General features: G+C 29.3%; 1 protein-coding gene across 1 annotated transcript; it reads left to right on the top strand.

Annotated features, from left to right (window-relative positions):
• The first annotated feature begins 1,856 nt into the window (after positions 1-1,856).
• LOC111637271 (zinc transporter ZIP1-like) lies at positions 1,857-18,486 on the top strand. Its single transcript, XM_023382729.1, has 3 exons — positions 1,857-2,017; positions 10,914-11,295; positions 17,162-18,486. The coding sequence occupies exons 2-3, from the start codon at positions 10,978-10,980 to the stop codon at positions 17,741-17,743; spliced, it is 900 nt and encodes a 299-aa protein (XP_023238497.1). The 5' UTR covers positions 1,857-2,017; positions 10,914-10,977; the 3' UTR covers positions 17,744-18,486.
• Positions 18,487-26,021: the final 7,535 nt, after the last annotated feature.

Genomic DNA, 26,021 nt, shown 5'->3' with positions numbered 1-26,021 from the left:
ATGAAAACGCACACTAAGAAGGGATTTTTCGAAATTCCCCCGCGGGGGAGAGGGAGAGCATTAAGGCTTAACCTGAAGAACGGCTTCTACTGTACTATTTTAGATGCGATTTTTTGTTTTCAACTACGTTTAGTTTTCATTGAGTACTTAGGTGTATTAAATTAAATTGATAACATTTCAGATATTGTTATAAATATTTTTATATATTTCGACTTTTTAACCAAATGTTCGAACCGTTTTAAATTCGAATTTGTTACTGTATATTGGTTCGATTACAGAACGATTGTAAACTAGGGTTTCTCATTTCCCGGTCTTTTGCTTGTCCCGGGATTCCGGGATAAAAGTGAACTGTTTCTCGGGATCCCGGGAAATCCCGGGATAAAATTAATTATTTTTAAGGTATACAAAATGTCTTGAAATTAAATGATATAATTATTTTTCATTTTTAAAGTAATTTTAAAGTTCTGTGTCATCCAAAATCATATTAATAACGCTGTGTAAGATATATATAATAAAAATTACCTTTGAATTATGTAGAAATTTTCACAAATAGAAAAAAATTAATTAAAGTTCGCTAGAAACTGCATACAACAACAATGCTTTGAATTGAGTTAAAAATTAAAAATTGAACTTAGATCAAACTTATAACTTAGAAGGTAATTTTCGTTTTTTTAAATAAAATATAATACAAAATATTGTAAACTTTTATAAGATTTTAAAAAGCAAAGATGATCAATACTCCGATAACTCACTCTAATTCTTATTTTAGTAATGAAAAGTCTTGCCACCGAGAATGCCCTTTCCGATTCAATTGATGTGATTGGAATAGTGTTTAATGCATTTAAGAGAAGACAGATATTATGTGTTTTTTCACCTGTAGCCTGGAAGATTTCGAGTTTGTTTTCGAGATTGTAGTACTTCTTTTGCTCTCTAGTATTTTTGATTTGTCTACCTCGGCTGCTTTAATAGCGGCATCAAGCTTATAGCTCAATAATTCGGCAATTCGTTTGGCTTTAATAATCAGGTTTATGAAGAAAAACTTCATACTTGCAGACTTTATACTCGTTTGTATCTTTGCCCAATTTGCACAATCTGGCGTTACGCATTTATTGAAGCTACTGGGCATGGTTAAAAATTAAGACAGCGTAAGCACAATTATTCCATATATTACAGGTTCTGACAAGTAAAGAATTTTCAGAGTCCTGCCACAAATAAGCTATGTATTGATTATCGACCATTTGTGACATGTCATAACGAGCAAAAATTAAAAAAAAAAAAACTAATAGGTAGGTTTAAAATTAATAAATACAAATGTATTCTGACAGTGAATGAGATAATTATGCTTTCTATTTGCAAAATTTCTTAACCATAACACAAAATAAGAAAAAAGTGAATTTTTAAGAAATTTGCGGGATTTCCCGGGTTAAAAAAATAACCGGGATCCCGGAATCCCGTTTGAGAAACACTGTTGTAAACATTCCAGAAAATTGATCAAAATGAAAACAGTTCGTTTGATTCTCAGCAATTCTCATGATTCTCAGCGGTAGGTATTATATAACAATTACTATGTTTGTTGAAATATTGAATATAAATGGGATTTGTTTGCAAAATCCGCGCGGGCGAAGTCGCGGGTAACAGCTAGTTGATAATATAATTAATAATATGAATGTTATTTTAAAAATAAAATGTTAACAGCCGGATAAGTCAATAAAAATGAAGTGATTACAAAGAATACAAAACTTTATTCAATGCAAAACTATAAATTCTAGGTCGATACATTTTAAAAAATTATTGAAAAATTTAATCTTGAGAGCGCCTCTATTGACGAAAAGGTAAACTAAACGCGAAATTGCGCCTCGTGCCCAATCGTAAATAAACATCACGTTCTAGCAGTATGAATCATTTTAGACTGTCAGTAGAAGACAGCTGATGTCTCAGTTTTGCTGCATAATAAAGAAGAAAATGAGAAAGATATGATCATATTTTTGAATAAATTAGTGAAAAGATTGAAAGTATTGTAAGTATTTTGTATTTAACTATGACAATCAAATGTTGAATATACAACTTTGTTGCGACCCTCCTCATTCGAAGCCTGAATTGTGTCAAACAGGCAGTCACGTAATCAATAGTTGTCGCATCAAATACTAGAAAAGAGTTTTAGATTACTAAAACAGTAATTAATTAGAACTTATTAATATTTATATGTTCATAACTCATGAATGCCAATATAATATAGTATTATATATCAATGGTTGCCACTGATATATAATACTATATTATATATCAGTGATATGTATATAATTCGTCTCTGTAATCCAAAAAATTTTTGGTAGACGGACTCACAGCAAAACTTTTAGTTAGGAACTCACTTTTATTCTTTAAAAAATGACATATGCATTTCAGGTTGGTATACTCATCCAACCCCTCTTCAGTGCTAATTTTTCAAAAAACAATAAAAAGCTACAATAACCAATATATGACACAAATACATTACAAAATATTACTACTTACTTACTCTTAAAGTAAAAGTTGCATATGGGCTACCATTACATCTAAACACCAGCCATTTGTTTTCCATTTAAAATGCACTTGAAGTGTTTGCATAACATCACTTCTAAAAACCAATACACATTATGACTATACTGTAAACTTAACAAGTGTATACAATAACCAATACGTTACATACCTTTAAAATATAGATAGTATACGAACAATCAAACCAACTAGCAATACATTAGAATACCACTTTTAAATCAATCGCAATAACTTCATTATTTTATTACTATGTAGCGCCCTCTATCATTTTGTACCATCTAGAATCTATTTGCATCCCATCAGAAATATTTATTAAATTATTTTGGTTTTTCTTAATTTCTAAGTGTTCTTTAAATTTACGTTTATATATGTCCTTTTCATTGTGTAGAATTTTAATATTATTGCGATTAATTTTACATTTATTGTTTTCCGTGTGTTCGTACCATGGCGAATTTTTATATCTCGGATCTATATTATCAAGGTTACTTCTATATAGAAGTAACCTTGATAATATAGATCCGAGATATAAAAATTCGCCATGGTACGAACACACGGAAAACAATAAATGTAAAATTAATCGCAATAATATTAAAATTCTACACAATGAAAAGGACATATATAAACGTAAATTTAAAGAACACTTAGAAATTAAGAAAAACCAAAATAATTTAATAAATATTTCTGATGGGATGCAAATAGATTCTAGATGGTACAAAATGATAGAGGGCGCTACATAGTAATAAAATAATGAAGTTATTGCGATTGATTTAAAAGTGGTATTCTAATGTATTGCTAGTTGGTTTGATTGTTCGTATACTATCTATATTTTAAAGGTATGTAACGTATTGGTTATTGTATACACTGTTAAGTTTACAGTATAGTCATAATGTATATTGGTTTTTAGAAGTGATGTTATGCAAACACTTCAAGTGCATTTTAAATGGAAAACAAATGGCTGGTGTTTAGATGTAGTGGTAGCCCATATGCAACTTTTACTTTAAGAGTAAGTAAGTAGTAATATTTTGTAATGTATTTGTGTCATATATTGGTTATTGTAGCTTTTTATTGTTTTTTGAAAAATTAGCACTGAAGAGGGTGTAGGGCAGAGGGTGCCACCGCTCGATTTTTCCCCTCTGACCTCACTTGGTCCTAGGACACCGATTTGGAGAGACGCTTTCATACGCCGACCTTTGCTTTTGTTACGCCAATCTTTCGGAGTCAACTTCGGCAACGAACGCATATTTGTACAGTTATTCGACTTAGGCCTTTGTAGATATTTCGTAGTCACGTGGAATAAAGTAAAATATTTTCAAGGAATCAGTGTCCTCCTTAATCTTGCCTGACCAACAAAGAACGTGGGACACGTGGTCGAGATCGAAGCTACTACTATACGAGGTAGGATCAAATTCGGACCTATGCTATCGAAACGCCTTGATGGATTTTAGCTCCATCGCTAAAAGGGGTTGGATGAGTATACCAACCTGAAATGCATATGTCATTTTTTAAGAATAAAAATGAGAATAAAAATAAAATAAAATAAAATAAAATAAAATAAAAAAAATAAAGAATAAAAGTGAGTTCCTAACTAAAAGTTTTGCTGTGAGTCCGTCTACCAAAAATTTTTTGGATTACAGAGACAAATTATATACATAGTAACATACAGCAGTCCAGATACAGAGTATCAGTGATGGTCTGCAAGAAACTTTTAGTGGTCCATGGAGAAATTTGGACATTGATCTGAGGGTTATGTAAAGTATTATGAAAGAAATGCAAAATGCTTGATTGCTTATTTTCACTCATTGGGGATTTTTTATTTGAGTTTAAAACCAGATGTGAAATGACTGTTATCAATAAATAATAATGTCAATAAATCAATAGATAATGTGAGTGTAATTGTTGTCATTCATGGAAAAGAACCAAGAATCCATAAACTTATTTTAAACAAGCAGCAACAAACTTCACACTAATTTATTATAATTAAACAAGTGAATTTCATATTAATAAAGTAAAATGGAACTTTTACAGTTATTATTCTATAGATGTTTGTACTGTTTAAAAGAAATTCATGACAGTAGGCTGTGGGATTGTGAGTTTAGTGGTCCATAAGATCAAAGGTTGGCGACTGCTGTTATATATTATATTAATATAATATTTATGAATATTAATTAACAAAAATGAAAAAAACTGTTAAATTTAGTTTTTATACAAATATGTAATATTTAATTTTTCATAAACAAAAAACTATTTTGGAATTTCAATGCTTCAAAAGCTCACAAAGCAAACAAATACATAAAAGCATAATAATAAGTTATATTAAATAGTGAAATAAAAATAATATCCAGATATAAAAATTATCAATCAGTTTAATAGTACCAAAGCCATGCCACCTGTTTGTCTGGAAAGGTTTGTAATAAGTTTGCTTATGATTAAATTATTTTTGTAGAATAAAATTCAAATTTGCTTATTAAATAATAAACAAATGACAAAAATATTTTATAAATTTTGTTTTAAAATTGGAACCATACATGAGAACTGAATTGTATTTTGAAACATCCAAAATTAATGGAATAAATTTGATTAGAAATTTTCATATTTAAATGTTTGTTTCTTATATATGAATTCTATTTCATTCTAAATTTTAGATATTTTTTAATGTATTTACTAAATTTTGATTAGTTTTGCTAATTTTAATTGTTGAGAGAGAGATTATTTTAAATAAAAGTTTTGGTTCAAATCTAGGACAAATGGACGGAATTGGGACTGGAAGAGAGCTGTAGAGCATATTGATAGGAATAAAATGTAAAATTTGTATATATAAAATTACTCTCATACCTTAATAAGTTATAAAATCTAAATTAATGTAATTAAAGAATTAATAAGCTATATTTTTATTTTGGTCTTCAAATATTTGATATTGAGGTAATTAAAACAGTTTAAAAAAAATTAATGATTGAAATAAGTGTCAGCTTTTAAAACTGAAAATTTGCATTTTTAAAGCCATCAGCATATGTTGTTATGTTTCCATTGAAAAAACTATTTTATTTCAGTATTTTTCTATAATTGTAAAAACATAATATTTAATTTGAAAAATATAAATATTTAGTTGATAAAATACACAAATTATTTTAAAAGATGTTAAGAAAATTTGAATGAACCAAGAATATTATCTAATAAATATACCTAATAAGAAAAACAAAATTATTCCTAAATACAGTGATACCTCAACTTACGCTACCCCAACTTACGCGAATCCAGAGTTACGCGATTTTCAAATCTCATCGATTTGTCTTTTGTTGGAGCACTATGCAATTCTTGATTACTCATTCCCTCCACACTATTGTTCAACTTACATGTTCGGACGTGTCATGCGGAATTGACAAATAGCTACAATTTATTTTGTGTTATTTATTTCTGTGTTTGTTATATCTACGGAGACTTGAGAGACTCTATGTGGTGATTTCTTGTAACAATGAACAAATCAAAAGACGAGATAAGATTAACGAGAGTATTTATTAGCTTACATACATCCAACTTGGATTTTACACGAATTGCAAAATTATACCCCGACTTACGCGAATTCGACTTACGCGGTTATCGCTCGGTCCCATCTATCGCGTAAGTTTGGGGTATTACCAGTGCCGTAACTAGCCATTCCTGTGCCCTGTGCAAAAATTTGCAATTAGGCCCCTTAATTAATTAGATTTGGGAAAATAATAAAACAAATATATGCATTTTGGACTCCCCTTCCAAGTGGGCCCTGTGCGAGTGCACCTGTTGCACCTGCCTAGTTACGGTACTGGGTATTACTGTACAATAAATAATATAAATTTAAAAATTTGTTATAAAGGAAAAAAACTGTACTGTATAATGCCTGAATAGTTTAATTTTTTTATACAGGTATTAGTTTAACAAATTTATATGATTATATATAATTTAATATTCTGATTCTGTATTAAATTAGATATTCTTTAATTTATATTTTGTTAGGCATTCATTATTAAAATATATGATTTTGTCTGATTATATCTGTGTTTATTATATTTCAGAAGTGTTTTTTCTTTATAATGACATACTGGTTAATTTGGTTTAATTTTGTTTAGTTTTAATTTTGAAAATTTTTTAAATGTGTGTTTTATATATTTTCATCAATTAAATACAAAATCATAATAATTTAATCCTAATATTATAAAAATAACAAGCAATTATTTATTGTGACATTGTCACAATAAATAAAACTGCAATTTTTATCATATTTTTAATTTATTTAATTTAAAATATATGCTCTCCACCTCAAATTAGTTGTGGCTTACCCCTGTACATCATACTTTTCTTTTAACTATAGAGTCATGCCAGTCATCTATCTAACATCTTTCAGGGGGAAAGTTTTGTATTGAAATAACATGACTTCTAGTTTGCATCAGAAGTTCATATATGGTTATAGTTGTGAAATTAGCCAGGGGCCAAGGGGGTGATCCCAATGACCACTTGATCAGCATGGGTTGGTAAAACCCGTCTCGTTGTCACTGGATGGGTCTTTAATGAGTTGTCGGCAGGATTGCAGGATCTGGCCAGCATCAGGATGCTGACACCAGTTAGGATAAAGTTACGTGCATCCTAACTTGCAAGTTGTAAACAAAGGTTGAGTAGGAGGGATGATTCAATGGATGAGTGGGGAGGTTGGTAAGTCGATAAGTGTCTGGTTTTTTGAGGAAGACAGGCCATAAACAATGTACAACACAGGTTTATTTTAACTAAATTTAAGACATACAATTAACTACGTAACATACGATTAAATACTATATAGAGAGTAGCTATATAACACAATGTGATTAGCCTACTTCATATGGTGATCGTGAGGGTGTTCTGATACTGTCTGTTAAATCCTATCTACCCAAGCTATGAAGATCAAGAGAGAGTTTACAATGGTCTAATTAAAATACCTCTGAGAGATGCAATTCTCAATTGTTGTGGAAGCGTATATGATGCTCATTCTGTAGAAGTGAAGTGGAACCAAGTTGTCAAACTGTTGTCTTCTCCTGGGACTGGGTTGGATCTGTTCTATGGAGGTCCAGGAGACTTGAGTGCCTTTTATAGAAGGTAGAACTTCTTCCGAGGAATCCTATGGACAGACACCTCAAAATACGGGTGCTGCGTCCTTATATTCGTTTTTGGCCTGGGAAAATGATCATGTGATTGAGTGCTGTCGAAGACAAAGGTTGATTTTGCAGGTGTTGGGTCAGAGGTGATCCAGGGAGACAAAGAGAAGGTGTCGAAACGGAATGTAGAGTGTAATCTTTGGTTTGTGCAATGTTAGATTCATCATGTTTATGCGGGCGAATGTTGACATTCTCATCCCTTATATATAGATTGTTATACTTTCTTAGCGGTTGTTGATGAGAAAGATGACATTCAATCCTTTTTCTATTTGATGTTTTCTTAATGATCGGAACGGAGAATTAGGCTTAAAAATTTTCTTAAACTTTACACAAAATCAAGTGCTCAATCTTACATAGTTAATTAGGGCTTCTGCCCTAAGGTTTCCATATGTGGTCTTGTCTTTCATCTATCCAACTCTGTTCTCAAGATTAAGGAAAGACAGACAGACAACAGTGGGAATTTATAGGTCTACAAGTTTTTTCAAATTGCACCCAATAAATTTATTATTTTAATTCACAATGAAAAACTTAAAACTTAACTGATATATATATATATAATTGTAAAAGATGATAATAAATTGAACTTTTTCTTATTTTTCTTATGTCTTAACTACTGACTAATTACTGAATGAACATAACTGTAAGCTTGGGTATCTGCAGAAAATTTTTCAGATGGCAAAACTTGGAGACAAATAATTATATCAATAATTTTTTTTAATTACTTAATTTTTGGGGGATTTCTTCACAAGTAGGTTATAATATACAGTATTGCATCAAAGCAGAGAGGTTGAGGCCAGTTTTAAATGCGAAAGTGTGTACATCGGATGTTCAGTGCCACTTTCCTGTAAGACTAGAAGTTTGACAATGGTGTTTGGTTTAGTCAGTGCTATCATGCTCGACATTCCAAACACCATTGTCAAACTTCTAGTCTTACAGGAAAGCGGCGCTGAACATCCGACGTACACGTTTTCGCATTTAAAACTTCAGCCTCAACCTCGCTATTCAATTACACCCTTGATCATAGAATGTTTTGGTAAATGATTAAGATACATAACCTTATGGTTATGTATCTTAATCATTAATAAGATACATAACCTTATGGTTATGTATCTTAATCACTTACCAATGGTTATGTATTGATACATAATGGTTATATATCAATTATAATTTATGGAATTTTTTTTATTTCAGGAAGGCACAAGTATCCTATTTGCACCCTCTGCAAGTGCCCATGACTATAAGCAAATGAAATTTAAAAAATTAATTGTTTTTAATTTGAAATTTGTAATATGAATTGTTTTTATTTTATAAGTTAAATGAAATAGTTTTTCTATAAATAAATATTGAAATGAAATTTGACATTAGTTATTATAAGTAAAATATATATATATATATATTATTATCATGAAAATCTATCCTGTTTCTCTTTCAATGCTTTCAGGGCAGACACAGTTTAAACAGGGAGTTTATTTTATGTGTTAATAATTTAATTAGCTCTAAGAAATGATTTAATTAAATATCTTACATAACAGACTAATTAACATAACTGTATTTTCATATAAATTTGTTAAGATTGAAAATAGGCATTTTTGTTTTATTATTATTTTACATAGAAAATGTTATTTATGATATTGATAATATATGAATAAATAAGATAATAAATATGATAAACTTTTTTTTAAAAGATTATAAATAAATATTCTTGACCTGAATATCTAATAATGTAATGAATATTTTTAGTTATGGTTTTGATAGGAATTTGATATGAAGTATGTAAACAAACAAAATATTTTTTAATACATAGTACTGCTATTTGTTCTCTTATCTATTGAGATAAAAATATTAAATAAAATCAACCTCTAATCAATAAAATTAGTTATCATATTTCATAAAGAATTTTTTTAAATGAGTTGGCATTATACTGTATATAAAAATGTAAATATTAATTTTTAAAAACAACATTGATAAAAAAATTATGTAGATTTGAAAATAAATTTTTATATAAATTAAAATTAAAATTTACTTTCTTTCCTTCTTAATTTTGCTTTATTGTATCAATATTTCTATAATTACATTACTTTTCATGTAATATAATTATATATGGGTAATTGCAAATCACTATGCAGTTGCTTTGCTTTCTTACAGACAATCCTCTTGGAGATGATATCACCAGCCAATTGATTCTCATTTTTCTATACTACAAGGAGTTTTTCCATTTCCTCAATAATATGTAATTTCCTGGAAGCCAAAATTGTTTCTTTTGTTGCTTCCTTGTTCTTAAGAATGGCATGCACCATCAACTTTGTCATCTTAAACATGGCCTTCAGATCTGTCACACATGTACCCATGTATTGCATTTGTGCTTCACAATATGTTCCTTTTTCACTTCAGTTATTGAGACTAAACCCTTCCTCTCAGGCTTCATTGCTTCCACACTCTTCTTGGATGCCATGTGTAATAGGTAGAGGTTATATACATAACCAAACATACCAAAAAGAAAGCAAAAAAAGCAATGGAAACACATGAGCATAATGCAAGAGGTGCTTTTACAGGAAGAGCAAGAGATGACTTGGACGCACAACAGATGGCATTTATACAGCGAGTGCATTTTTTCACTGCATGTGTAATTCAAATACAGAAACATCATTCAAACTCTGGATTGAATTTCTTACAAATTTAGTGTTTGAACATGAAATTAATTTTATATTTGCTAGTACATTTGATAATAATATATAAACTTCATTTTCTTTGGGTAAAGAGAACAGATTGGAAAAAACATATATCAATTATAAACTAAATCCTGTGCACCCCATCTGCAACACCAATACAAATGGGAGGTATACTGGATGCACTGTATTGAGGCCTGAAAAGAAAATTGAATTTGAAAAAAGTAAACAAAAATACAGCTGCACTGTGCAGTTATTATTAATTAAAAATAAATTTGTATACATATTTAATATATTTGTTTCTTAATTTAATATATTCTTGTCTTGATATAGGCAAGAGATATTTATTATTTCCTTATGTAAAGCCTATATCAAGTACTAATTTTTCACATATTTTGTATAATGATTCTGACAAATTCTACAATTATTTCAAATTCTTAATTTATTCTTACATCAAAGTTTATTAAATTATTTAATATATATTATTGTAATGATAATAGGTTTTGAGTTTGATGTTGTTGCAAAATAAAATTATAAAGTTTTTTTGTTCTTTCAGGCATTAAAAAGTTTTGATATTTCATCTCTGAAGTTTATTGCTGAAACATTCCATATCTACAATAATGAACATTGAAATTATCAAAACAATCATCCTTGTATCGCTTTTTGTTGTGACATTAATATTTAGCATACTTCCATTGATTTTGATAGAAAAAATAAGGAATATTTCCAATCCAACCAGAAGGCATTCATATGAACATTTTATAAGTTTTCTAAGCTGCTTTGGAGGTGGAGTATTCTTAGGAACATGTTTCTTGGATTTATTTCCTGATGTACAAACACAACTGCAAAATGTTTGGAAAGATAAACAATTTTCTTCTTATCCAATTGCAGAATTTGTTATGATATTTGGTTTTTTACTTGTTTTAATAATTGAACAGGTAAGTTTAATTGAACAGGTTTAAACTGTAAAAGAATCAATACATTTTCCAGTTAAATTTAATAATAATTGATTATTTTATGTAATAAGAAAAAAAATAAAATTATTTTATATGATATTTATATATTAATATAGCATGCTTTTAAATAGTAAAGTTTATTTTCTTCATTAATGATTTGAATTTATTCTTGTTTTATTTTAAAATAATTACAATAAAACTTTTCTAACTGAAAGCTCTAAGAGACACAAAAATTTCAAGTTACAGATGATTTGAATTAGAGAACAATAGAGTGAAAAATGCCAATTCTGAATAGATTTGTATTTTTACCTCTCTTGCATTATATAAAGAATTTTTGATATTTTTTGTTTTAAACAACCTGTGTAATTCCTTTCAGCAAAATGTTCAGTGTAACTAATGGGATTGAGTCCTCTTGCTTTGAGTTGGAATATTGTCTGCAAATGGATGTTCGACTATTGATACAATCAACTGTCTGAAAATTTCATGGAAATCCAATAATTAGGACCACTTTGGATAGAATAAATATTAAAATTTGTGTTATGGAAGTTGAAAGTAACATAAATTAGTGTCAGGGACTGTGAAAACCTGTCTTGGAGAAAATTTGAGTTAAGGACATTCAAATTGGAGACATTAAATCCCTATGCTATTCCATTGAGACTTACCAAGTGCTTCATTTTCTTTGAGTTAAAGAAATATTTGAGTTATAGACATTTGAGTTAGAGAAGTTTTACTGTAATAGAATGAAGGATTGTTCAATTGTATAAATAGATTTTGTCAAAATACAATTTGATAAGCAATTAGGAAAATCTTTTTGAAAAAAGAAATCTTACATAAAATTAAAATAACAAATGATGAAAAGAGAAATGCTGGTATAATTAATAATAATAGCAGTGGTGTGCCATGACATTTGGTGATAGGGAAGCTGTGTTTCCATAAAAATTTTAATACTGGAAATGACAAATACTGATAAATACTGGAAATGACAAAAATAAACAGTTTATTTATTTTAATTCTAAAATAGATAATTGATTCTAAAAGATTTATTTTAATTCTAAAATAAATCTTTAGAATTATCTAAAGATATAAAAACTTGTATTTATTTTTTTACTAGCTTACCCGTCACGCATTGCTGTGATCTCAGAAGAAAGGAAATTCAAGCAAACTCGTTATGATAAAATTCAATTTACATTTTATCATTTTTATTAAAACTTATTATTATTATTCATTTTCATCGGGAAAACATTTCAAAGTGTCATTTCAATTCTATTTATTTATTGGAGTGTTTGTGGATACACGATACTTTTTGTTTTTTCGTCTGGTGTGTACACGAATAAATCAGAAGGTTTTCCGACGCGTGAGCCGGCCACATTCAGTTGTCCATGCAAGAAGCACGGATTCTCCAAATTTAGCCCACACACTGGCAGCGATTGTCAGAAGTGCCATATTCCCCATTCATATATATATATTTTTTAATCCTTTATAATTTTAATTATTTAATTGCTCCTTCCTCTCTTCCTTGGCATGTTGTGAAATTTCTGATAGTTGGATAATAAACCGTTTTATTGTAATTTGTCTTTTTAAATTATTTTGAGTCGATATTAACATTTGGAAAAGGGGGGATACCTAGATCGGTAAAATACGCGAATTTCTTCCTACAACTTCGGTTGTTGTTCAGGATACAGGTAAGGTTTTAACGAAGTTCAAGCGAATACGTAATTAGCAAAAAAAAAAGTTGAAATAAAGTGATTAAACAAAAATTATTAAAAATATCGTAAATAACAGTTCACAAATGCATATATAAAGATATTTTTTGAAGGGGGGAAATGGTCACAATTTGAAATCGATCGAACACACACTGCTCGAATGCTCGAGTAAACGCGCGCCATCTATCATAGGATAAATGCCAGAAACCTTCGCAGGAATGTATTAAAAAACTTCCTAAAGCTTCATGGCAATTGTACTATGCCAGAAACCTTCACAATTTTTGTTTAATCACTTTATTTCAACTTTTTTTTTTTGCTAATTACGTATTCGCTTATGAAAAACTTCCTAAAGCTTCATGGCAATCGTACTACGCCAGAAACCTTCACAGGAGTATATTAAACAACTTCTCAAAGTTTCACGGCAATCGGATAAACGGTGTGGTAACGTGGACAATCGGATAAACGGTGTGCATGAAGGACACACACACATTCCTTTATATATATATAGATGAACTAACTCTATTTGGCAGTTTTTTTCTGCAAAGTCATTAATTGCTTTATCATAGAAATCACTCATCATTGATTCCATCAAAGTATTTAAAAGATCTTTTTCTATCAAAAGCAATGCTAGTGATTATAATCTTTCCTCTGACTGAGTGTTCCTTGTCAATGTATCAAATCACTTCATGGTTGAAAAACTGTGCTCAACAGATGCATTCGTAGATAGTACCATGAAAATCAATGATATTAAATCATATACTTCTTTTAGTACATCTTTGTTCAGATCGTCATTAGTTTAAAAATTATATGTCTAAGAATGACTTGCCAATATAGTCTGGACATGAATATAAATATTGCAATTTACTACATAATTTAGATTAAGTAAATTTTATGGAAAATTTTTTGATTTAAGAATTAAAACTCACGGAAAATTGTTTTTCATAATAATATTTAAAATTATTAACATCTAAAAGCGACAAAAATTCTATAGATTTTATGTCTGAAAATCTGTCAATATAATCANTTTAAAAATTATATGTCTAAGAATGACTTGCCAATATAGTCTGGACATGAATATAAATATTGCAATTTACTACATAATTTAGATTAAGTAAATTTTATGGAAAATTTTTTAATTTAAGAATTAAAACTCACTTTGGAAAATTGTTTTTCATAATAATATTTAAAATTATTAACATCTAAAAGCGACAAAAATTCTATAGATTTTATGTCTGAAAATCTGTCAATATAATCATAATTAAATATAACAGGGATGGCCAACACATAGACCGCGGTCAACTGGTCAACCGCTAAGGTTTTGAAAGTAGCCTGCGAAGCTAAAGTTGAACAATTTGCTTTCACTTTAATTAATGTTTAAAAATCTTAATTCGATAATTTATTCTTACAATAATAGACTGTTTGTGTAATGTACCCATACTGTTTGTATTTATCCCGATGAACAATGCAAATGAATGTTAACGCATGCGCATATAAAAATCCTAAAATTGTTTTGCCCATATTCATAGTCACTCGCAGACTATATTTTACCAAAAAAGTAGCCCCTAAGGGATAAAAGTTTGGCCACACCTGAAATATAACTTTGCAAACAAACATACATAAAAATAACATAAAATATTCTTTACTTTTTAAATCTTAAAACAATCCATTTAGTCAAATAGCTCCCTACAAGTGGCTAATGGATGGAATCATTAGAAATGTTAAACAATATTTTGGTGTGTAGCATCCACCAGCTAAACCACATGATGTTGCTATGTAAAGCTCATGCATATAATTTGCACTACATGCGAATGCATATAATCTGGCTGCTTTACACAATTCAAATATTTTCACTGAGGATGCTGTCCTGTATTTGACAATACAGTGCTTCCATTGGGAATATGCAAATACAAATTTATATTCGAATATACAATAGCAATCTTATAATTTTTTTCACATGTAGTATAGAAGTTTGTAATAAGATACATAATGCAGTTATAATAAAATATTAATTTTAAGTAATTCAAAATACATTAAAATATGAAAATAATCGCACAATATGTATTTATATTTTAGAAAATACAAGGGAAGCAGTGCTTCCACAGCTTTCATGGATGGCATGCCACTGATAAATAGTAAATTAAATAAAGTTGAAAGTATCCCATATAATCTTAACTAAAAACAACATGATAAAATGTTGAGTTTTTTATTATTATTATTTTGATAAAACTTTTTTGAGACTGAACTGTCTCAGCTTCAGATCCAACTAAAAGTTGTTCTAAATTGAACATAACATGAAGCCATTGGTCAAAATTTGAATCTTATCTTCATGCTTAAGTTGGATCCGAAGCTGAGACAGTTCAGTCTTGAAAAACATTTTACTAATGAAAAAGACATTGTAACATTTTAGCATTTTATTTTTTAGTTAAGATATACTATGGGATTAAAAGATGAATTGAGATCCTGTGTGATGTTTGAATCTTGATACTCTAAATAGAATTATTTTAAAAGATGAAAAACTTTTGATTTGAGAGAATACATCAAGGCAATCCAAGTAGTGTTTAATATATAAAAATTGTACAGGGTGGTCCATTTATAATGTTATCAGGAAATATTTCAAAAAATGTTTTAGACCAAATTTATTTGATATTAACGGGAACACAAGATAGCACTATCAATTTTATTGTAGATGACATTACTATTGATGAAAATGAGGTCAACTTCATTTTCATAAATGGGAACCTCAATTTTTTATTGAATATTCTAATTCTGTATTAAAAAAAAAATAAACTTTTAAAACTTTTTTGAGAAATATAATTATCAGAAGCTATGAGTTTGGCTTATAGGTGCTGTTTTAGATGGCATTGTTTCAATAGTATTGAATTAATTGAAAATGGTATGCTATGATTTATGGTTACAGAAAAAGATGATATCATCATAAAAAGACACTTCACACCAAAAATCAAATAAATAATTAACACTATAGTGTTGCGGTGTTTCAATCATAATTTATAATTAACATGTACTTGATAGTACTTTTGATAGCTTACAGTCACCATTCTCAGGTGAAAAAGAAATCGAAAAAGATAGTTTTTTACATAAATAAAAATCATAATAGAAATGTCATGAATGACTGTAATTTTGTACATTAATTGATTCCCTGATATAAATCATTCCAATGTCATGATTTTTCATTGCATCATTAATTTATTTACAAAAACAGAAAGTATTCAACCAAAATGTAAAATTCAGAGGAATACTGTAACAAATAAAGATTTGGAAATTAGTGTTTTAGCTGCAGTAGTTCTATAAAAATTGCATAAGGCTCAGAAATGTCTAAAATTAGTGTTTGCATATTCTTAAAAGGCATACCTTTCATCCTTATTATATTTTGTTGTATCAAGAACTCCATGACAATGAATTTCAAAATCATATGAACTTTTGTCATTGGGCAGAACAAATACAAAAAAAAAAAAAAAGACAATTTTTTTCACAAGTATTGTTTTCTGATGAAGCATCATTTACAAATAATAGTCAAATAAATTGACATAAAATATTTTCCCCTAAGGTAAAATGTTTTGTTATAAGGGATCAGTAAACCTACAGACCAAACTCATAACTTTAAATGTTTATAAGTTCTGATAATTATATTTCTTGAAAAATTTTTTTAGATAAAAGTTTTAATTTTTTACATAGAATTAGAATATGCAAGGTAATGTGAAATTGTTATTTTATTACTTTTAATTTGTAAACTTGTCCTGAAAATAAATTCAAAATCTTAAAAGTACTTTAAAATAATTAGCATTTTTTTACAATTTTTATTAAATTGATCATTTAAATGATATTCAATGTTTAAAAAATATATCACAGTAAACTTTCATATCTTAAATATGTTTATAANTTTTTTTTTTTTTTTTTTTTTTTTTTTTTTTTGTTAGATACATAAATTCACTTAGTTTATGATTAAGTAATAATATCACATATTCAATTAATTATTTAGTAAGTATACTGTGCGTAATCTTTTTGAAAAAGAAATTCATTACTGAAGTATATTTTAAAATTTTAATAAGAACATTATTTGTTCATATTTTGAATTATATTTATTTTTGCTATGTTTATTAATTATTTGTTTTTTTTTTTCCAACTAGATTGTATTATCATATAAAGAAAGTATACCAGAACTGCAACCACTTTTGGGTCATTCACATAGCATGCAGAATGAAGAGGAAGTAAATAATGACAATCAACATACAGTTCACAATAAATCTGTTTCACATTCAAATCTACGAACATTATTATTAGTATTTGCTCTTTCTCTCCATTCTATATTTGAAGGTTTAGCAATTGGTTTACAGACGAATATGAATGATACACTTCAAATATTTATAGCTGTTATTATACATAAAGGAATTCTTGCATTTACTCTTGGTTTAAATTTAATTCAAAGTAATCTGAACTTAATCATTTGTATTATTTGTGATTTTATATTTTCCATTATGAGTCCTTTGGGAATTGGCATTGGAATTGCTATAACAGATTTGGGAACACGTAATGAAATCCCATTAACCAGTGGAATCCTGCAAGGAATTGCATGTGGTTCATTTTTATATGTGACATTCTTTGAAGTTTTACCTCATGAGCTGAATGGTAGCTTTAATCGTCTTTTAAAATTACTCTTTGTCATCTTAGGATTTGCAGGAATAAGCATAATTATTATTTTTTATCAATAAGATTTCATTTTACATCTTATTGAGAATTACTTGAAACAAATATTTTGTATAAATGAATGTAAATATATGTACATTATTATTATATATAGTTATACCTTATAATTCATCACTAGGGACCATCAGTATTATAACATACTACCTGACAGTTTTTGAATTTTACTGTTTTCCAATTTAAAAATGAATATATATTTTGATTTTTCATTTGAAATGGCCAAATGATTTAATTTTAAATTATTTAACATACTGTAAATGATGACAAAGCTATTTTGATATTTATAGCTATCAGATAATTCTTCATTAATTGTATATTAATGTGTGACGTATATAAAGTTTGTCAATATTTATCTGTTAGACTGCAGGAAAACACAAACATCCTTGTAGGTACAGTACACATCTATAGTCTATAATGAATGTGTGCATAACTATCCAGTAGCCAAAACATGTTTTTTACAACTAAGAAAGTTTATCATTTGTTAAGTATTTGGCATCTGTTTTAAGGCTTAATTTTTAAACTTCTGGCAGTATAGACTTACATTAGATTTAAACTGCTGATTTAAACAATTCAGTTCAATTATATCAAGGCTAGTTTAACTGTCAAAATTTTGTCTAACTTAATTTAGTCTTAATACAGTAGAGCGTCATTTATCCGAAGGTCGGTTATTCGAAGGAATTCCAGTCAACAAATTTAAATTTTAGCCAGTGCTGTGGCGCTGTAATCTTTGGCTATGTCTTCGGCTACTCAAATATTTTATGTTTTTGATACTAAATTAACTTCTGAAGTATAATTTTTTATTGTTTTTATATTTTTCAATATATTTATTTTGTTTGTACAAAATAAAAAAATAATTTTTAACGATACAATAGTCTTTGTTAGGCTTAACATCAACGAAAATTCAACACGAAGCGACACGCAACAGAGAAAAATTTCGACACGGGATAAATTAATATATTTTTTCGTACATAATTGGTTATCCGAAAAATAAGTTATTCGAACAACCCCAGTCCCCAATTGATTCGGATAAACGACGCTCTACTGTATAGCCAAAATTAATTAAGTTAAATAAAAGCCTAAACTGTCAAGATTTTGTCTGACAATTGATTCAGGCTTTGCTTTCATCTAATTTGAAATAAAAGAATATCTTAATTATATTATTACTACTATTATTTAGTAAATGTTAGTATAAGAAATATTTACAGAATAAAAATTTTTCATTTAAAAAAAGTTGCCCAATCCTATAGCCAGGAATAGATCACTTGGGAAGAGAGGGGCGACTGAAAAAACTAGCTGATATTTTTCTTTTTTCAGTCAGCACTAGACCCATTAGCTACAGTTTGTATAGAAATAAGTAACAGTAGCCTAAGTTTATATAATGAAAGTGAAAGCCTATATTATTTAATTATACTGTATATGGACACTGCTAACCAAGTTGAGAGGGCTTTGCCATCTTGTAATTACAGGCCTGAACTTACATAATTTTATTATGCTCTTTTTAAAATTTGATTTCAGTTATATATACAGCTAAACTTTCATTATGATAAAAGATGCCACTTTTTAGAATAATTGTCTTGATAAATGGATTATGCAAAGACATATCATAAGAATATTTTATTAGATTTAAAATCAGTAGGACCTTTTCTAGGACTTAAAAGTGACAAATTATGCAATTTGATAAATTAGTAGATGAATAATTAGGTATCTTTATATTATTGTCTACTTTTTTATTTTTTTAATGTTATGAAATTGTATTTTGCAAATATTCATTCAATGTTGTCCAAAATAATAATTGTAGTACTATTGAAACGATATTATTGTTGTTATTATTATTATTATTAAAAAAGTCAAACAAATCATGTATTGAATAGGCAATTTATAACAAATTTAAAATTATATTAACTTTATATACAGAAATAAGTCTGAAACCAGACTTCCCATCAATCACATAGAATGGTCTGGATGTAATCTGTTAAACTCTTCAGCTAATTCTCACTAAATGCACGCCTGCATTTAGTGAGAATTAGCTAAGGAAGGAGTGAGGCCCACTGTCAAAATAACTTGAAATTTGTTCTTCCTTAGTGCCATGTAAAAGAATAAACAAAATCAACATAACTCCTATGGTTTTAGATTTATGGGACACCTGTATAATTATCAATTTAAGAAAATTTAAAATAAACATACTGTATCTTCTTGAAAAGTAATTTGTTAATTTTTAATTTAATAATAATAATTGATAAACAAAATTTTTTAAATTTAATCTGTTAGTATATTGAACTCATTCAGTATTGAGTTTAAATTTGTTTTATATGAATAAAAATTCTAAGTACCATTTGTTACATTATTTTAGAGTACAGTATTTACAAATATACATTAATTTCCTATTTTTATCATAAAGATTAACTAAATACTTATAAAATATAATATGGATGATTAAATTTATATTTATTGTCATATTATTTATTTTTGATATTTAATAAATCATCATTTAGATGAAGTTATGTATTTCAAATATAAAATAATCTCTCTAAATATTCTATAGAAGAATATGTTTTAATTAAAATGGCTATATTTTTAACTTAATTTTGTTAATATCTGATAAAACTTTAATTTATAATCATTCAAAAATGCTAATTTAAAATAAAAATGTTTTAGAAAAATCATTTTAAATAAAAAGAAGTTAATGATCAAAGAAGTAAGTAAATAAAAGTTATTTTCTTCATGCAGGAGTTTTTCTAATGCATAAGATATATGTAAAATACTTAGTAAATATCTCTCTACACTATATTTGGTTAGTTATTCAGTTTTTATTTATTTAATTTTTTTTTGAATGAGTTATTCAGTGTTTAAAGACACTGATAATGTGCCATATTGCCTCAATTTATTGTTATGAAAAGCATGCTGTGACTAATGATAAAGATATATAATTTTTCCCCTTAAATTAGTTTGTTTTTGTTTCGTATTCCACACACTGTTTTTATCATTTAAAATATAAATTCTTTTTTTACTGTAATAAAAACAAATTTATTACAGTAGAGTCTCACAAGTCTGAACTAATTGGGACTGAGCCCTGTTCGAATTAGCAGATTTTCAGATTAGCCAAATAATTGAAATAATGCAGAAGCAAGCAGTAAAACAGGTCCAGTTTATGTAGATCCAACACCATCAATGACTTTTGTTTCTGTTTTTGTGTGTAAGTACAGTATAGATCTGCTGTTTTAACAGGCCATGTCAAACACTGATGTATTAATTTTGTACAGTATTAATATAGTACTACAATAAAATACAAGTTTTTTTTTTGTGGAATTCTAAATCTTTTTGTACCATTAATACCATTTAAATTCAAGTAGAAAATACAAAAAAAGTATATTTTGTAAGCTAAAAAATTTTTTCTTTACAGACTGAAACATGTTGGGATTAGTGGTGGTTTGGACTAGCAGGACTCTACTGTAAAACCATATCATTGTTTATAGTTTACAGTATAGAGTGTGAACGTAAAATGTTATATTGACTGTGATATTACCTAGGAACATTTTAAAAGAATGGACTGAAGACAGGCAAAAAATGCCAGAAATGCACATCTCTAATTGAACGATTTTTATTGGAGTGGAGCTTCCTGAATAAAAAATACTACATATTAAACACTAACAAAAACAGGAAGTGAATAAAAAAGTTTGATTGATTTAGTTAAAATTTTAAAAATCCTAAATAATAAGTTTACAAATTGTACTTTCCTGGCTGTTATAGAATGTAGCCTACAATGAGTATGTTAATCTGTCAAATTTTGATCCTGGTTTTTGCATTTCTCGACATTTCGACACCCCAGAAGCCAAAAATAATTTTAAAAATTCATTACAAAATTCTGTGCGTGCGTTTTTCAGCCCTTATTTTGCATTACATCTCAGGGATGGATGAATCAAAACTACCAGCATTTCTGAGTAATACCGGTGATGAGAGTTGGGTATTTTAACATGATTCCGAGACGAAACGTCAAAATTCAGAATGGCGTTAGCTTCCTAAGGAAATACGGTTAGAAAAATTGTGAACGGAAACCAGATCGTTGTCTTCGATATCAAAAGGTATTATCTATCGAGAATTTGTTTCCTGGCCGTTATCCGCCAAGACAAGAAAGTAACACAAAAATGATGATGATGTCAGATTGAATTCTTTGAGTGAGATGAGAAACATTCGACCCCAAAAGTTAGTTATTGCACAGAATTTACACATATTCTGCCTAAACATCGAGCAGTTTTTGGCAAAAGTCATAGAATATTCCATTTTTTCCAGAGTTTAGAGTCCAAATTAGCTTAGAAGTTTTTTATTATTGGATTGATCAGATATTTGTGTTTTGTCCTTCACCATTTAACTGCCCATCATGTAGCCAAATCCAAATACCGATAATGACTGCTTCGTTATTTGAAATGATAATGATCTCGTAATTGGAAACTAATTTATATATGTTTAATATTCAATGAGAATTAATAAAATCAAATATTTTATGTTTCATCGCAATTTTCTTATTTATTTTTTAAAACGGTAACAATATTTTAATCATGCAGTCGTCAAACGCTCTTTTTGGAGGAAGAACTGTACAGCAATACAGAGCAACAAAGAAGGAAAGCCAGCTTTACAGGCGACCTTAACCACAGGATAAAAATCTATTACAGAATTCTCTTACAAATTTTTGTCAGATACATAAATGAACTTTTAATTTTCCAGCCGTTATGTATACATAAGGGAAAGTATTAGAATCGTGTGAAATATGACCCTTCGAGTTTTTTTGCAAATCGCCACATTCTGGGACTCTTGAACTTAAGTAAAAAAAAAAAAAATCCGTGAATGTGTGTTGGCGTCTATTTTCATTTAATATCTCAGGATGGGGTAAAGGAACGAAATTTGGTACGGTAGCTTGTGTATAAGGGACATTGTTACCATTAAACGAGGTGATGGGGAGAGAGGGTGGTGACATTTCATATCTCGCGTTGGGTTGGACTTTAAATGCTAACGTAAAATCATACTTTTACTTTAAAAAAACACACATACACAGCTCTGCCCTCAAAATTAAGTATTTTCATTTTATAACAAAATTATTTAACTTTTAATTGAAAAAGTTATATAGATAAAGATGGCGCCATACACTTTATGAAAAAAAAAATTCTTAAAATTTCTCAACAGCCGGGAAAGTTACGCATCGTTGCTACATTTTTTTAAAACAAAATTTTTTCTTACTCTAGAGGTTTACTTTCCCGGCTCTTATAACACTAATCAACAGCCAAAAAGCTTCCAAAACCAAAGTAGCTGAATATTACTAATTCGTGTGCTGAATATTAATATGACAATAAAAACGTTAACTTGGCTCTAGTTTTTAAGATTTCGAACCAAATATGTCAAATTTTTGGAAAAATTGCCATTTTTCTGTAGTTCTTGAAATGTATTCCTATACAGCTTAAAGTACATTTTCTTGAATGTCTGTGGAAAGAAAAGAAAATAATCATTCTTATGACAGCTCTCAATATATGTTACAAACAATCCAAAGGGAGACTTCATTGACTACTTCAAAGTGAGCCTTAACGCCATTTTGTTACTGTTGTGTAACAAAAGCTTTCTATTCATATTGGCCATACAAAGTACATGAAAGAATCATACAAAAGCATGAAGCAACTTCTTGCAAAAGTAAATTATCAAGAACATAGTAGCCACGTAGTGGAGATGCGCAGTAGCGCTCCATAACAGTGGCGTAGCTAGGGTTCTACGGGCTCGGTGCGAAACCAGATTTGTGGGTCCCTGTAAACGGACTAAAATATTTTTGTGTAGTGGTTTATATAGTGTATAACTATATTAGAGTTAAGTTTATATTTTCCTGTGTAATAGGGGCCCAGCAGCTCGATCAGCAAAATGCGAAATTTTGCTTTGTTCTGATTGCCGTGAAAATTTTTTCGGTTATTTTTTTTCCTGTGATTTTGGGGACTCCATGGACCTATCGCTTTCCAGGGTCCCGGTGCGGACGGCACCTACCGCAACCCTCTAGCTACGTCACTGCTCCATAATGAATTCCTGACTTAGTATTCACAGGATGGAGAGCCAAAGCTTCTCTCAAGTCTGAGTTTGTAACACACCGCGTGACACAAAAGGCGGGGTCACACAAGTTAGAGTTAATATATAATTAAAAGTACCAAGCCTGGACTTTACGGGAATCAAAAGATATATATATATATATCCAAAACACTTTATTAAATATTTATTGTGAATTTTTTACTGAATTGAACAACAACAACAAACGACTAATCATAACCAAAGTCAGTATTAATTTTCAAAAATATCAAATAGTCAAGTAACAAAAAAATAAGAAACAAACAATTAGGTAAATGAAAGTCTTATTTCTCATAATAATACACTCTAAGATCCAATCTCCACCTCAAAAGAACTTTGGGGTGGAGATTGGACCACCCCACGGGTATACTATGCTTACGCTCAATTGCATGACGTTTCGCCAACGGCACACATCATGCAATTGATGTGTTGCCAACGGTCGTCGGTAGGAATTACACCATCCGCGGTAGTGGACGATCCGTCTTTTATTCGAAGCTCAGTGCAGATCCGCACTGCCCTAATTTACATTGGTTCGCGCTACGGGACAATCACAGATACAAAGTTGTATCTTTGCTTTTTCAATTTTTCACACAAGTGTTTATGAGTTTGTCTTTAAATAAAAAACCCCGAAAAGAAAACTAAAAATAACGCCCAAAAACATAAAATAACGATCGGACATTGACTCCTTACAAGTTTTGACCAAGCCAACAATGGGGGATTGAATTTTTTTTTCTCTTTCCGCCCTGTGGGCACTAAAAGGTCCTCTTATAGCAGGCCCATTATAGGTTCGGCCAGGCCCACAATGGGGCGACCGGGTGATGAGGGACGGGGCCCGACGTATCCGAACGAACCCCCCCAAAAAATTCTTGGGGATTCCTTGACCCGTCCGGATTCGATTCCGGGTCCCTCAGAGCGGTAGGCTGCCACCTTGACCGCTCGGCCATCCGGCCTCTTTTGGGAGTAATAAGGGACAAAGACAGAGTGATCATGAAAAATTTCTGAAGTTTGTCTAGGTTTGGTCCCGGATTTCTCGAAACAGTAGGCTGCTTTACTGCCTCGTCATTTTCTAAATGCATTATCACATTAAACTTTAACACAATTATGACTGACACCAAATAAAATGATGAAATATGGGAATAAAATTTAAAAAATTTTTAAAGAAATTCTTTATTTTTATAATTTTCTTTTGTATTTCGAAAGTTTACTAAAATTTATACAGTACAAATAGTTTACAAATAAAATAATTATTAAGATAAGATTTGTATACAAGATTTCATACATATCAACATATGTTTACAAACAAATAGAAATTAGTAATATTTGGCTTGCACAATAACTTAATTTTTCATCGGCTTAGTGTGGGTTATTTTTAATTGAGAATTCTATTATACACAATATGTAATATATGTTGATGATTTAGATAAACTTTAAATGTAATGTAATATATGTTGACGATTTAAACAAAGGAAAGGTAATCGAGTAGGTGCCGAGGTGGCGAGACGGAAAGGGAGCGAGAGAGCTCGAAGGAACTAGCTGGATGTAGAGGTGTATAGTTGTATTAATAAAGAGTTATTCGTACCATATTATCTGGTCAGTTGAATCGTTTATAATACACAATACATGAGGAATATTGTAATATTAGAGTTAGATGGTAATTTAACTCATTGAATAAAAATCATTACGTAAAAAGTTGTACAAGAAACTAGAGAGGTTGTGGCCAAAGTTTTCAACGCGAAAACGTGAACTTTGGACGTTCAACGCCGACATCCTGTAAGTCTAGAAGTTTGACAATGGCGTTTGGAACGTCAGAGGAAAACCTCGCTACTAACTTTTGCAGCATGTAAAGAAAAAAAAAGGCTTGTGGAATAATATAATTAATATTAGTCTTATGCTATATAAAACTAAGGATAAAATGGAAATAAAAATGGGAGAAGCCTGAATTGGGAGAAATTTCGAAGTTATTATCTCCCGTGAAATAATCTGTCGACAGATTAAATTCTGTACAAGACTTCTCAATTCTGTATAGGAAGCAACAAAAATTTCTTACCCTTATAATTATTCCGACAAATTCGAATCATGATGTTGGTCAGTGATGGCTCGGAATTGGCAGTTTCTTCTTAAGGATTGTCGGGAATGTTTTCATCCAAACGATTTTGACTCCACGACACTGCAAGGATTTTATTTTATGTTTTTATA

Source organism: Centruroides sculpturatus, unplaced genomic scaffold (genome assembly GCF_000671375.1).
Source record: "Centruroides sculpturatus isolate CEXI.00-Female unplaced genomic scaffold, Cexi_2.0 scaffold1121, whole genome shotgun sequence".
NCBI classification, from domain to species: domain Eukaryota; kingdom Metazoa; phylum Arthropoda; class Arachnida; order Scorpiones; family Buthidae; genus Centruroides; species Centruroides sculpturatus.
This window is presented reverse-complemented; position numbering and strand designations above follow the sequence as displayed.

Coding starts and splice junctions, on each gene's coding strand:
- LOC111637271 (XM_023382729.1), top strand. CDS start 10,978: ATGAACATTGAAATTATCAAAACAATCATCCTTGTATCGCTTTTTGTT. Junction 11,296..17,161: donor TTGTTTTAATAATTGAACAG/GTAAGTTTAATT, acceptor TTTTCCAACTAG/ATTGTATTATCATATAAAGA.